Below are 13,201 nucleotides of genomic sequence, written 5' to 3' on the forward strand. Positions count from 1 at the left end.
GCAGGGTTAGTTTGGGGTCCCTGGGGGGCCTGGGGGGCCCGGCTGCGCCCCCTGAGCCCCCCCCGACTCCCCTGACCCCACAGAGGCACGGCAGAGTCAGGAGCAGCCCAATGGGGACTCGGGACCCCCCATCTCCATCCCCCTCCAGCTGCCTGACAAGGACATTGCCACGGGGCCACAGCCGGTGAGAGACCCGTACAGGTGACCCCCAAACATCCCCTCAGGACCCCCAGAGGGACCCCTGAGCCCCTCAGAGTGACCTCCTCATTCAGAACTGACCCCAGACTCCCCTGGGGATCCCCAAATCCTTCCCAGGCTCCTTCCAACCCATCCTTACCCCCTCAGTTCCCTGCCCAGCCCCAGAGCTCCCCCCAAGTTCCCCCCCCAGCTCCACGACCCCCCGTGCTGTCCCCAGACTGCCCAGGACTACGAGGCCGTGCCCGTGGGGCAGTTCGGACTGGCCATGCTGCGGGGGATGGGCTGGAGCCAGGGCCAGGGCATCGGGCGCACCTTCCCCAGGTGAGTGAGGGCACCCCAGAACCGAGGGGGACACCCCTGACCCCCCTAAAGCCGGGAGGGACTGGGGGGGAACACCTGAGCACCCACAGATGGGAGCAAGTGCTGGAGACAGGCCTGAGGCAATGAGTGCACCTGCCCCAGCTGGGGGAGGGACCCCAAAGTGCTGGGGGTCACCCTGAAACCCCCCCCAAAACTTGGAGGGACCCCTGAACATCCCAACCTCGGGGGAGACAGGCTTCAAGGGGAAGCTCTGGCCTTCCATGGTCATCTATCCCCCTCCCAGGGTGAATTTTGGGGTGCCCTGACCCTTCCCCTCCCCAATAATTCTGGGGTTCTCTGGCCCCCGTTTCCTCCCCCCAGGGTCGTGACCCCACTGGAGCACCGGCCACGCCCGCGGGGGCTGGGGCTGGGGGCTGAGGCCGCCCCCCCGGGCGCCCCCAAACCCGGGGAGCCCTCCCAGGGGGGCCCGGCCGTGGGGGACCCCGTGCGCGTTGAGGCCGGGCCCCACCGCGGCGTGGAGGGCAAGGTGAGACCAGTGCAGACCAGTACAAACCAGTACAAACCAGTACGGCCCTGTGGGGCGGCACTGGGGGTGTTGGGCTGGCTGGGACTGAGGGGGGCACTGAGGATGCTGACACCCCCCACTTCTCCCAGTACGGCACTGGGAAGCGATGCTGGGTGGGCACTGGGGGTAACTGGGAGGCCCTGGGAGGGTAACTGGGGTTACTGGGAGGCTGCTGAGAGGTAGCTGGGCTAACTGGATGGTGTGTGACTGGTGGGTGAGGGGTGTCACTGGGAGGTGACTGTGCGTGTTGTGTCACTGGGAGGTCACTGGGAGGTAACTGGGAGGTAACTGGGAGGTCACTGGGAGGTAACTGGGAGGTCACTGGGAGGTCACTGGGAGGTAACTGGGAGGTAACTGGGCTGACTGGGCCCCCAGGTGGAGGCGCTGGACCCCGAGACCGGGCGAGCCCTGGTGCGGCTCCAGCTTGGGGGGCAGGTGGTGGCTGTGAACCAGCACGGGCTGAGCCCAGTCAGCACTGGTGAGTGTCCCAGTACAGACCAGTAACCCCCGTGCCCCCCACCGCTGTCCCCTGCAGCCTTCCCAGTAACGCTGAGGTCAGTCGGTGTGGGCTGTGCCCAGTGAGTGCCCCAGTTCGGACCCGCACATCCCAGTAATCCTCCCCCTTACCACTGTAATTCCCAGTACTCTCCAGACTGGTTTGTGCCCAGTCTGAACTGGGGAGCCTCCCAGTGACCCCCAGTAACACCTCAGAATACCCCACTAAGCCTCAGTGCCTCCCACTATGTCCCAGTTTCCCTCCAGTAACCTCCCAATCCCTCCCAGTCCCTCCCAGTTTCCCACAGAACCCTCTCCCAGTGCCTCCCAGTAGCTCCCGGTTGCCCACAGGTGCCTGTGGCCGTCCCCCCCAGAAGGGGTCGGAGGAACAGGGCGGGGAGCCCCCGCGGGGAGGGGCCAAGCGGAAGGAGCCCCCCGAGAACGAGAGGTGAGGAGGGCTGGGGGGGCTTTGGGGAGAGGGCGGCACCCCGGGGTCTCATTCTGGGGGTCCTGAGGCCTTGTGGGGGCCCGTTGGGGGGGTGTGACTGAGTCGGGGGGGGGTCCCCAGCACTTTGGGAGGGGCCTCTGATGCCCCTGGAGCCGTGGGGGTTCTGAGCCCCCCCCGACTGACCCCGTGGCCCCCCAGGGCTGGGAAGCAGCCGCGAGGGGCCCCCCCCGCGCCCCCCCACTGGCTGTGCCGGGACCTGCGGGTGCGCTGCGTGGACCGGGCCTTCCGCGGGGGCCGCTTCTACAACTGCAAGGTGGGACAGCCCCAAATCACACCCGAAATCCCCTGGGGACCCCGCAATCACACCACAAAACCTCCCTCTGTACCACTCAGCCACCCCTGGGACCCCCAAAATCCCCCCCGGGACAGCCCAAAAAATGGGAAATACCCTAAAATGTCACGTCCCCCAAAGCCACCCCCAGGGGACCTCGAAACCAGCCCAGGGACTCCCAAAAACATCCCCACAGGGCCTAAAATCCCCCTGCTGCAGCCCCAAAAACTGCCATGGAACCCCAGGAACTCCCTTATGGGACAGCACATTGCCCCTGTGGGAGCCCAAAATCTCCTGGGGGCCTCTGAACTCACCCTGGGACCCCCAAAATCACCCATGGAACACTTGGGACACCGCCTTCCACTGTCAGGGACCCCAATGGCCAAGTAGGGTGACCCAGGACACCCCAAGGGTTTGGGAGGGGGGTCCCTGCCCTCCCCCCCAGCTCCCCCTGGACATTTCTGGGTGGGATTTTGGGGGTGCTGAGTCCACGGCCCCCCCAGATGCAGATCGAGGACCTGCTGGCTCCCGACACCTGTGTGTGCCGCACGGACGACGGGCGCCTGGTAGAGGGTGAGACCCCCCCCCGAGGGGAATCTGGGCATGTCCCAACCCCCCCGACCCCCCAAACCCCTCTGGTACCACCAAACCCTTCTGAACCCCCCAAATCACCCTGATCTTCCTGACCCCCCCGACCCCCAAAACACTCCCTCCCATGGCCCCTGTAACCCCTGCGCCCTCCAAACCCGTCTCCTCTGAGCCCCCCGTCAGCCCCCCGATCACCAGGACCCGCCAGGGCACCTCTGACCCCCCAGTGCCCCCCAGTGCCCCGATCCCCTGAGCTCGGTGACTCCCAAAGCCTCCCCCGATCCCCCTGTGCCCCCCAGGCCTGCGTGAGGCCTCTCTGGAGACTGTGGTGCCCCGGGGCAGCTCTGACCGCGTCATGGTGGTGCTGGGGGAGCACAAAGGGAAGGTGAGCGCGACCCCCGCCCCAGCCCCTCACCCCCGAGCGCCCCGAGCCCCCCTGAGCTCCCCTCTTTCCGCAGGTGGGTCGGATCCTGGAGCGGGAGCCGGAGCGCGGGCGGGCGCTGGTGCAGCTGGGCCGGGACGCGGCCCCGCAGGTGCTGCCGCTGCCCTACGACTCCATCTGCCATTACCTGGGGGGCAGCGACGACGACTGAGACCCCCCAGAACCTCCCGCCAGATTCCAGCATGGCGGCCGCGGCTTCAGGGGAATAAAACCTGTCCGAAGGAGGAGCGGCTGCCTCGGTTGTTTGACACCCCCGTGGTTGTTGTTGAAAGGGGGACCCTCCCCTCACAGTGACCCTGGAGCCCCCCAGAATTCCCCCCAAGGCCCCGCGGTGCCGGTTCCCACCGCGCTTACGCTCTGCCCGCTTCCAAAATGGCGCTGGTGGTTGCTATGGGAACGGCGCGCGCCGCTGCCCGTTTCCAACGTGGCGCGTTGCCAGGCAACGGCTCCGCGCTCCCTCGGCCAATCAGCGCGCGCGGCTGCCCAGGGCCGGCCTTAAAAGGGTGACGGCTCTGCTCACGTGACCGGAAGTCCGCTCTGGCCCGGCTGTCTGAGGCGTCTCGATGGTTTGAGCGCCCTGCGGTTGTGGCCGGGGTGTTTTTGGGGTCTCTGGGGGGTCCCGAGGGGTGTTGGGGACCCTTCGTTAACCCCTTTCTACCCCCGAAGCGGCTCCGCTACCGCCGGCGCGCCCCGCCATGGCGCAGGCCCGGGGGGTGAACAGCCTGCGCTTCAACCAGGACCAGAGTGAGTGGGGGGGCCCAAATTTCCCCCCGAACCCCGAAACCTCCCCCAGCACCCCCCCAAGTTCCCCCTCGGGACTTCAAACACCCCATCCGGCATCATCGAACCCCACCCGGAACCCCCAAAACACCCCCGGGACCCTCAACCTCCGAGTTGGCCCCGGGACCCCAACCCCCGGCCCCTCCGAGACCCCCAAACGCCCCCGGGACCCCCAAACCCCTCAGGTGCCCCCCGGGACGCCCCCAAAGCCCCTCACACCCTCCTGGGATCCCCCCGACCCCTCTGGGAACCCCCAACGTCCCCCAGGTACCCCTAAATCCACCCGAGGCCTTCCCAAATCCCCCAGGGCCCCGCAGAGCCCCCTCAGACTCACCAGGGACCCCCAACCCCCCCCGGGGGTTCCCCCAACCACCCCCCGTGCCCCCCAGGCTGTTTCTGTGTCGCGATGGACTCGGGGGTCCGGATCTTCAACGTGGAGCCGCTGATGGAAAAGGGGCACCTGGGTGAGGGCCCGGGGGTTTGGGGGTCCCCCTGCCCGGGGGGTCCTGGAGGGGGCTCGGGGTCTTCAGGTGCAGAGGAGGAGCTGGGGGAGGAGGTTTGGGCTGCTCGGGGGTCAGGCCTGGGAGGGTGGTGCGGCATTTTGGGGGGTACCTAAGCCTGGGGGGGTGTTTGGGGGTCTCTGGGTCTGGGGGCAGTGGCAGTTTTTTTTGGGGGGGGGGCGTGTTTTGGTGGTCCCTACTTTGAGGAGAAACATTTTTGGCCGTGTTTGGGGATATCCTTAAGGCAGAGATGCAGTTTTGGGACGTCTTGGGCTATTTTGGGGTCTCCCAGGCCTAGCGGGGAGATGGCTGAATTTTGGGGGAGTCCTTCAGCTTTTTTGGGGAGTCTCTCCTATTCGGGGGTGTTGCTCTGCTTTGGGGGGATCTCTCAGCTGTGGGGGGATCCCTGAATTGGGGCTGTCCCCCCAGACGCGGAGCAGGTGGGCAGCGTGGGGCTCGTGGAGATGCTGCACCGCTCCAACCTCTTGGCCATCGTGGGCGGGGGCAGCCACCCCAAGTTCCCCGATGCCTCAGGTGCGCCCCAAAACCTGGGGGGGTTCCCAAATTCCCTGACAGATCTCCCAAAACCTGGAGGTCACCCAAAATCGGGGTTGTCTCCAACGCCCTCCTGGAGGGGTCCCCGTTATTGGGGTAGCCCCCCGGAGCCCCCCTGATGCCCCGGCCTCCCCAGTGCTGATCTGGGACGACGCCCGCGAGGGGAAAGACAAACTGGTGCTGGAGTTCAGCTTCCCCAAGCCAGTGCTGGCCGTGCGCATGCGGCACGACAGGTACTGGGGGCACTGGGAGGGACTGGGAGCACTGGGAGGGGCGGTGGGGGGCACTGGGAGGGGGCCGAAGTGGTGGTGGTCATGCTCATGCAGTGCACTAGGAGGGACTGGGGAGGGTAACTGGGTGAACTGGGAGGACTGGGGGGTAGCTGGGGGTCCCCTGAAGCCCCGCTGTGTCCCCAGGCTGGTGGTGGCCCTGCAGAGCCGCCTGTACGTGTTCTCCTTCCCCCACCGCCCCACCAAGCTCTTCGAGTTCGACACCCGTGACAACCCCAAAGGTGGGGCACCCCAAAAACCGCAGGGACACCCCAAAAACTGGGGGGAAGCCTGAACTGGGGGCGCCTGGGAACTGGGGGATCCCAAACGGGGGGAGCCTGAAACGTGGGGTGGACCCCAAGAATCTGGGAGGGACCCTAAAACCTGCAGGGACACGTTTGGGGGGTGGGAGGGACAGAGCCCCCTCCCTGTTCTTCCTACCTGGGGGGTGGTTTGAGGGACCCCAAAGCCCCAGCAGGGGACTCCCCAAAATTCGGGGATGCCTCAAAACCCCAGATGGACCCTGGAACCCCAGGGGGTTTGGGGAGGGGGGATTTGGGGGGGACCCAGGTGTTTAGGACAAACTCCCCCCTATTCTCTTTATTGCAGGGGGGGCTCGGGAGGGATCCCAAAGTCCCAAGGGGGGGCACAGGAATCCAGGGGGAGCCCCAAACTTTTCCCCAGGGGCTACTCAAAATACAGAGAGGGATCCCAATAAATGAGGGAGAGCCTGGAACTCCAGGGGAACCCCAAAACCTTGGGGGAACCCTGAAACTCTGGGGGGCCCCGATGTCCAGGGGGGACTGCGATGTTCTGGGGGGGATTTTGGGAGTCCCTGGGGTCCTGGGAGGGAGCAGGGACACTCCAATGTCTGGCTCGTCCCCCAGGGATTGTGGATCTCTGTCCCAGTTTGGAACGGGCCTTACTGGTGTTCCCAGGACACAAGTGCGGGAGCCTCCAGCTGGTGGTGAGGGACTTACTGGGGATACTGGGAGGGACTGGAGGGGTCTGGGAAATGCAGAGAGGGGGACTGGGGGTCACTGGGATGGGGCTGGAGGGGTCTGGAGAGCACAGGGAGTGTACTGGGAGCACCGAGGTGGTACTGGGAGCACTGGGGGTGTACTGGGGAGCACTGGGGGTGTACTGGGGAGCACTGGGGTGGTACTGGGAGCACTGGGGTGGTACTGGGGAGCACTGGGGTGGTACTGGGAGCACTGGGGTGGTACTGGGGAGCACTGGGGGATGCTGGGGAGCACTGGGGGTCCCTCACCCCGATCCCCCCCAGGACCTGGGCTCGGCCAAGCCGGGCACGTCCTCGGCACCGGTGACGATCAACGCTCATCAGAGCGAGGTCGGCTGTGCCGCCCTGAGCCCCACGGGGACCTTGGTGGCCTCGGCGTCGCGCAGGGGGACCCTGATCCGCCTCTTCTGCACCCAGAGCCGCACCCGCCTGCTGGAGCTGCGCCGCGGCACCGACCCCGCCACGCTCTACTGGTGCCACTGGGAGCACTGGGAGGGACGGGGGGCACGGGGCAGGGAACGGGAACTTCCAGGTGTCCCGTGCTCGAGCTGAGCCAGTGTCCAGACCCTGTCCCACTGTCCTGGGGGCACTGGGAGGAAATGGAGGTGGATCTGAGGATTTGGGGGAACCTCGCCCCACCTGATTTTGGGGTGCTGCCCCCTCCCTGCCCTATTTTAGGGGTCCCTCTCTGTCTGGTTGAGCTGCCGCAGCTCACCCCCCCCCCCCCCCGCTGTTCTGGTGGTGCTGGGGGGCTGTGGGTGGATCTGAGCATTTGGGGACCCTGACTGGGTTTTGGTCCCCCATCCCTGACGAGGTTTTGGGGTGTTTGTCCCGCCCCAGCCTCGCATTCAGCCCCGACTGCTCCTTCCTGTGTGCGGCGAGTGACAAAGGCACCGGCCACGTCTTCGCCCTGCGGGACACTCGGCTCAACCGGCGCTCGGCGTGAGTGGGGGGGTCAGACCGGGGGGGCAGCACCCCAAACCCCCCACAACCCCTCTGAACCCCCCCCTTGCCCCCAGGCTGGCACGGGTGGGGAAGGTGGGCCCCGTGCTGGGCCCCTACGTGGAGTCCCAGTGGTCCCTGGCCAGCTTCACTGTCCCGGCCGAGGCCCCCGGGGTCTGCGCCTTTGGCAGGGGCGGCCGCAGCCCCAGCTCTGTCATTGGTGAGTGCCCCAGAAACACCCCCGAAATACCCTGAGGGACCCCAAAATACCCTTGAGGGATCCCAGTACCCTCTGGGGTTTGTGTCTTTGGCAAAGAAGGGCGGGCAGCCCAAACTGTCATCATTGAATCCTCCCAGAAACATCACCAAAATATACCCCTGGGACCCAAATACTCCCTGGGAACCCCCAGTGTCTTACCCAGGGACCCCAAAATACACCCGAGGAACCCCAAACCCACCACAGATACACTCAAAATGCCCCCAGCACCCACTCACCACCAAGGCACCCTCAAACTCCCCACCCTGGGATTCCAGATTTCCCCCAAAAAGCCTCCTGGGATCCCCCCAACCACCCCCTGACTCTCCCAGGAACCCCCAAGCCTCCACTAAAACCCTCTGGGACCCCCCCAGGGACCCTCTCTGCCCCCCTGAACCCCCCCGTGGAGCCCCCATGACCCCCCAAACCCTGTCCCCAGCCGTGTGCGTGGACGGGACCTTCCACAAGTACGTGTTCAGCCCCGATGGGAACTGCAACCGCGAGGCCTTCGATGTCTTCCTGGACATCTGCGATGATGACGACTTCTGACCCCTCACCCTGCGACCCCCCAAACCCCGGGGGAGCCCCCAAAACCTCCCAGAAAACCCCAAGTCTCACCCAGTCTCTTTATTGGTGTTTCGGCATAACAAAGGGGATTTATAAAACTCTCAAAAAAAGGGGAGTGGGATACAAAACTGGGGTCCCCCCGTGTGCCCCGGCTGCGCCTGGGGCCCCCCCACGGTGATTGGGGGGGGTGGTGTCCCCCCCTCTGCCCCTCCCCCCGTCCCTGGGTCTGGCCCAGCCTTTGGCCCAGGGGGGGTTTGGGGGTCCCAGGGTGCTGGTGATGGGGGGGGGGGGAATGGCACGTGTGTAGCCCTTTAAGAGTGGGGGGAGGGGTATCCTGGGGTGGGGCAGGGGCTCAGAAGGAGGCGGTGGGGGGGTCAGTGCCGAATTTGAGGTGGTAGATGAAGGTCTTGGTGGGGAGCAGCACCTGGGGGGGGTGGGAGTGTTAGACAGCCCCCCCCCACTCCCGAGTGGTTCTTTCCCACCCTCCTCATTCACCAGTGGTCCAGTCCAAAGTGGGACTGCCCCCCCCATACCCTGATGGTTCACCCCAATCCCCCCCTACTCCCCCCCTTCCCAATGGTTCTTCCCAGCCTTGTCACCCCCCTCCCTCCCATTCTGCAGTGGTTCAGTCCAGCACCACCCCCCCCACCCCCCCCAGCAGTTCAGTGGTTCATCCTGGTGTCCCCCATTCCCCGATGGTTCACCCCACACTCACTCCACTGTTACCCCCCCCGCCCCCGGCAAACAATGGTTCGTTCCTAAAGCCCCCCCCGGACCCCCCGTGCAGGGAGAGCCCCCCCATGGCCCCCAACGCCCCCGGGACCCCCGGCCCACCGGGTGGGTGACGTAGCCCCCGCAGGGGTAGCACCAGGCCGCCAGGTCCCGCAGGCTCAGCACCAGGGGGTGCCCCGAGGCCCCCCCGTGTTCCAGCATGTGCCCCCCGACGTAGCGCCCACACAGCACCTGAGAGGCAGGGGGGCCTTTGGGGGAGCAGTTGGGGCCCCTGAGGGCGCGGCGGCGGAGCAGGACAAGGGGCAGGGGACAGTTCTGGGGTGCAGGGGGTGGATTTGGGATGCAGGACGTGGTTTCTTGGGGTACAGGGGACATCTGGGGACATTCTGGGGCACTTTGTGAACTGGAGGAGTTGGGAGCAGGAAGTGATTTCTGGCTGCTTTTGGGGTTTGGGGGGTGACCTGGGCTGGGGTTCGGTTGCTTTCAGGGCCCAGGCAGTGCCGGGGGTGGGCTGGGGGTGCAGGGAGTGTTTTTGAGGGTCTCTGACCTGGTGGCAGCTCAGGCACAGCCAATTCTCGCGGCGGCTCCCGCAGACCCCGCAGGGGGGGGGCAGGATGTCCCCGAGAGCCCCCTCGGCCGGAGGGGGGGCCACGGCCCCCAGGTGGGGACAGTCCAGGAGGGGCGTCACGGCGTACAGCGCTCCCTGCCAGCCCGCAGGAACCGCTCTAAGTGCTGCTGGGGCCCAAAATCCTCACGCCCCACATCCTCCTCCCCAAACCTACTCCCCAGTTCCTCCTTCCTAAATCCACCCCCCAAAACCCACCCCAAACCTCCCCGAAAACCCTGTCCCAGAACCCCCTCCCGAAATTCCCCCTCCCTAAAATCCCTCTTCCCCAAATGTGCCATTCCCAGATTCCCCAAACAACCCTTCCCTCCCCAAATCCCCTCCTCAAATCCCCTCCCCAAATCCCCATCCCAAATCCGCTCCTCAAATCCCCTCCCCAAATCCCCATCCCAAATCCCCTCCTCAAATCCCCTCCCCAAATCCCCTCCCCTCCCCACCTCCTCCAGCTCTTCCTCCTCCTCCCAGCAGGGGGCGGCAGCGGCAGCGGGGGCGTGGCCCAGCGGAGGCCCCGCCCCCGAGCCAGCTTTGGCCCCGCCCCCCGGCGCGTCCCCGAGCTGCAGCGCCCCCAAGCGGCGAATGGCGGCGTCCAGCGGGGGCGAACCGGTGACGTCATCGGCGGTGGATGTGACATCATCGCTGCCGTGCCCCTCCTTGGGGGGCTCAACTGGGGGAGGGAGGGATCGGTTGGAGGAAATTTGGGGGTGTCCCCGAGGGGCTCCAACGGGTGATGGGGCTGGGGGGGCCCCGTGGGGCTGGCTTGGGTTCTGGGTGAGGGGGCCCATGCAGAGTTAGGGGGTCCCAGGGGGTGTTTAGGGGTTCAGGGCTGAGAACTGGGGGGCTCGAGGGGGTCCTGGAGGTCCCTGTAGGTCTGGGATAGTTTGGGGGTCTGGGGGGGCACAGGGAAGGTCGGGGTCCTGGGGGTGCTGATGGTCCGGGGGGCATTTGAGGGTCTCAGGGACGGTGGGGGGACATCCTGGGGAGGGGTCTCACCACGAGGCAGCTGCAGGCAGCTCCAGGAGCCCCGCTGGGCTCGCAGGGTGCGGCTCAGGGCCCTCAGCGCCACTGGCTGGGGGGTCCCGGGGGGGGGCAGTGTGGGGGGGTCCCCAAGCAGGACCCCCAGGCACTGCCCCACCCCCTCTGCCGTCACTGCCAGGTTGTACCCGCCCTGCGAGACCCCAGAGTCAGAGACCCCCGGCCACCCCCGGTAGGATCCCCAGCATCCCCCCAAGGAGAGCCCTGTCCCCCCAGTGACTCCCATCCCCCCCGGGAGGACCCCCAGGCCTCCCCCAGACCCCCCAGCCCCCAAAGAAAACCCCCGGGGTCTTCCCATCTCCCCAAAGAGGGTCCCCAAGACCCTCCCAGGGTCTCTCCAACCCCTCACGGGGACCTCCATACCCCCCAGGACCCTCCAAGCCCTGAACAGCCCCCCAGGGGGACCCCAGACCCCTTTGGGCACCCCCTCACCTCAAGCACAAGCACGAGCCGTCCCCCCGCCAGCCCCCCCAGCAGATGGGTCATGAGGCCGAAGGTCTGGGGGGACACCAGGCACCCCCCCAGGGGGTCCCCCCGGCCCGCGTCGAACCCGGCCGACACCAGCACCAGCTCTGGCCCAAACTGGGGGGGCCGTGGCTGTCAGGGGGGGGCACAGGGGGCGGGACAGCCCCTCCGGCCCCCCAAAACCCAACGGCTCCAAATAGGGGGCACAGACCCCCCCCAGATGGAGCCAGGACCCCCCCAAAATGTCACAACAGCTCCCTCATGGGACCCAAACCCCAAAATGAACCCAAGGCCCCCCCAAAAAGGATTCCCAGAAAGGCTCAGCCCGCTGAAATCATATCCAGACTCCCCCAACCAACCCAGAACCCGCCCCAAAATCCTGGAGGGACCCAGGCCCCCCCAAAGGGACACGACCCTTCCCAACCGCCCCTGAAATGGACCCACATCCCCTCCAAACAAACCCAGATCCCCCCCACAAAGGGTCCCACCCCTCCCACAGAGAGACCTTGCCCCCAAAACAGCCCCAGCCCCCCTCGCATTGGTCCCAGCCCCCCAGCAGCCCCCCTCACCTGGCAGGCCACCGGCAGCACCAGGCGGGTCAGGGCCGCCAGGTACTCGGGGTCCCCCACGCGGGGCCCCCCCCAGCCAACGTTCAGGGTGAAGCCGGTGCCAGGACCCCTCCCCCGGCGCCTCGGGGACCCCCCGGCCCCCCCCGGGAAGAAGGAGCCGTCATGGCGGTGCAGGGACATGTACAGGACACTGCGGGGGGCAGGGGGGCGTCAGGGACCCCAAAACCTCTCCCCACAGCATCCCAAAATCCCCTCAGGATCCCAAATCCAACCCAGAGGACCCCAAACCACAGCAGCCCTGAGACAACCCCCCGGCACCCCAAAATCCCCCGTGATTCTAAAACTAACCCAAAGCAGCCCAAACTCCCCGCAGCACCCCCAAAGCCCCCAGACCCCCATGACCCCTCCCCAGCACCCCCAGCACACCCCAGATGCCCAGAGTCCCCTCCCCAGGACCCCCAACATCCACAGGATCTTCCCCAGAACCCCTGGGACCCGCCTGAGACCCCCAGACCCACTCAGCACCCCCGGGACCCCCCACCTGGGGTCCTCTTCGAAGATCTCCTGGGTGCCGTTGCCGTGGTGAATGTCCCAGTCTAGGATCAGCACCCTGGGGGGCACAGGGGGTGTTGGAGGGGTTGGGCACCCCGGGGAGGTCCCCGCAGCCCCTGGCCCCCCCGTACCTGAGGGGGGTCCCTGCCAGGCGCTGGGCGTGGCGCACGGCCACCCCCACGTTGTTGAAGAGGCAGAAGCCCCCGGCAGAGCCGGGGCGGGCGTGGTGGCCGGGGGGACGCAGCACGGCCAGCGCCGAGCGCACCTGGGGGGCACGGCAGCGTCAGGGGGGCATTGGGACCCCCAGAACTCCACAGGGACTCCACAGACCCCGCTGTAACCTCCCCAAACCCCATAGAGACCCTCAGATCCCACAGGGACTCCTGAAGCCCATAGAGACCCACCCCCACAACCTCACAAGTCCCTGAAACCACAGAGCCTCCTAAACCCTACAGAGATCCCCAACCCCACTGGTACCCCCCCTCCCCGAGTACCCCCAAACCCCACTCTGATACCCAAATCCCACAGACCTCTCCAAACCCTACAAACACCCCCAAACCCCTCTGAGGTGCTCCTGACCCCACTGCAACCCCTAAACCCTACAGACAACCCCAAACCCCACAGAGACTTCTTTGACCCCACAGAAACGCCTCCAACCCCGTAACGCTGCCCCGACCCCACAGAACCCCCAAACCCCAACGGGACCAGGGCAGCCCAGCAGGGCCCAAACTGCTTTTCCCCCCGTGCCCACCTGGCCCCCCAGCACGGCCCCCACAGCGGCGCAGGCCCCGCCCGCGGCCAGGCGGGCACAGCTGTAGGACTGGGGGCACAGGTAGAGGCTGTTGTAGCGCTGGGACAGCGCCCGCAGCTCCCGCGGGGACAGCGACGGCGTCCGGGACAGCGTCCGCACGTGGGCACGGCTGGGGGGCAGGGACCCCAAAACACCCG

At 66.7% G+C, this 13,201-nt stretch overlaps 3 protein-coding genes across 4 annotated transcripts in view; 2 read left to right on the top strand and 1 right to left on the bottom strand.

The window, feature by feature from the left end:
• The first annotated feature begins 20 nt into the window (after positions 1-20).
• Positions 21-3,615, top strand: GPKOW (G-patch domain and KOW motifs). Its single transcript, XM_015616152.3, has 9 exons — positions 21-184; positions 416-519; positions 880-1,045; positions 1,460-1,562; positions 1,931-2,027; positions 2,226-2,340; positions 2,862-2,931; positions 3,246-3,331; positions 3,405-3,615. The coding sequence occupies exons 2-9, from the start codon at positions 464-466 to the stop codon at positions 3,537-3,539; spliced, it is 828 nt and encodes a 275-aa protein (XP_015471638.1). The 5' UTR covers positions 21-184; positions 416-463; the 3' UTR covers positions 3,540-3,615.
• Positions 3,616-3,908: 293 nt separating this feature from the next.
• WDR45 (WD repeat domain 45) lies at positions 3,909-8,322 on the top strand. 2 transcript variants are annotated; one of them, XM_015616151.2, is made up of 10 exons: positions 3,909-4,132; positions 4,558-4,632; positions 5,098-5,202; positions 5,360-5,456; positions 5,640-5,734; positions 6,380-6,459; positions 6,778-6,986; positions 7,354-7,455; positions 7,533-7,675; positions 8,151-8,322. In XM_015616151.2, the coding sequence occupies exons 1-10, from the start codon at positions 4,084-4,086 to the stop codon at positions 8,258-8,260; spliced, it is 1,065 nt and encodes a 354-aa protein (XP_015471637.1). In that variant the 5' UTR covers positions 3,909-4,083; the 3' UTR covers positions 8,261-8,322. The 2 variants fall into 2 exon arrangements, with proteins under 2 accessions (XP_015471637.1, XP_033367459.1); XM_033511568.1 differs by lacking the exon at positions 5,098-5,202.
• A 1-nt stretch (position 8,323) lies between these two features.
• HDAC6 (histone deacetylase 6) overlaps positions 8,324-13,201 on the bottom strand; it is a 12,371-nt gene continuing 7,493 nt past the window's right edge. The window contains exons 12-21 of the mRNA XM_033511567.1: positions 13,005-13,173; positions 12,385-12,518; positions 12,243-12,311; positions 11,702-11,891; positions 11,100-11,249; positions 10,626-10,800; positions 10,073-10,299; positions 9,558-9,713; positions 9,113-9,241; positions 8,324-8,702 (exon numbers count right to left, since the gene is read on the bottom strand). Of these exons, the coding sequence (XP_033367458.1) occupies positions 8,631-8,702; positions 9,113-9,241; positions 9,558-9,713; positions 10,073-10,299; positions 10,626-10,800; positions 11,100-11,249; positions 11,702-11,891; positions 12,243-12,311; positions 12,385-12,518; positions 13,005-13,173 (1,471 nt within the window). The 3' untranslated portion in view covers positions 8,324-8,630. The remainder of the gene's footprint in view (positions 8,703-9,112; positions 9,242-9,557; positions 9,714-10,072; positions 10,300-10,625; positions 10,801-11,099; positions 11,250-11,701; positions 11,892-12,242; positions 12,312-12,384; positions 12,519-13,004; positions 13,174-13,201) is intronic.

This window comes from Parus major, unplaced genomic scaffold, assembly GCF_001522545.3.
Source record: "Parus major isolate Abel unplaced genomic scaffold, Parus_major1.1 Scaffold353, whole genome shotgun sequence".
NCBI classification, from domain to species: domain Eukaryota; kingdom Metazoa; phylum Chordata; class Aves; order Passeriformes; family Paridae; genus Parus; species Parus major.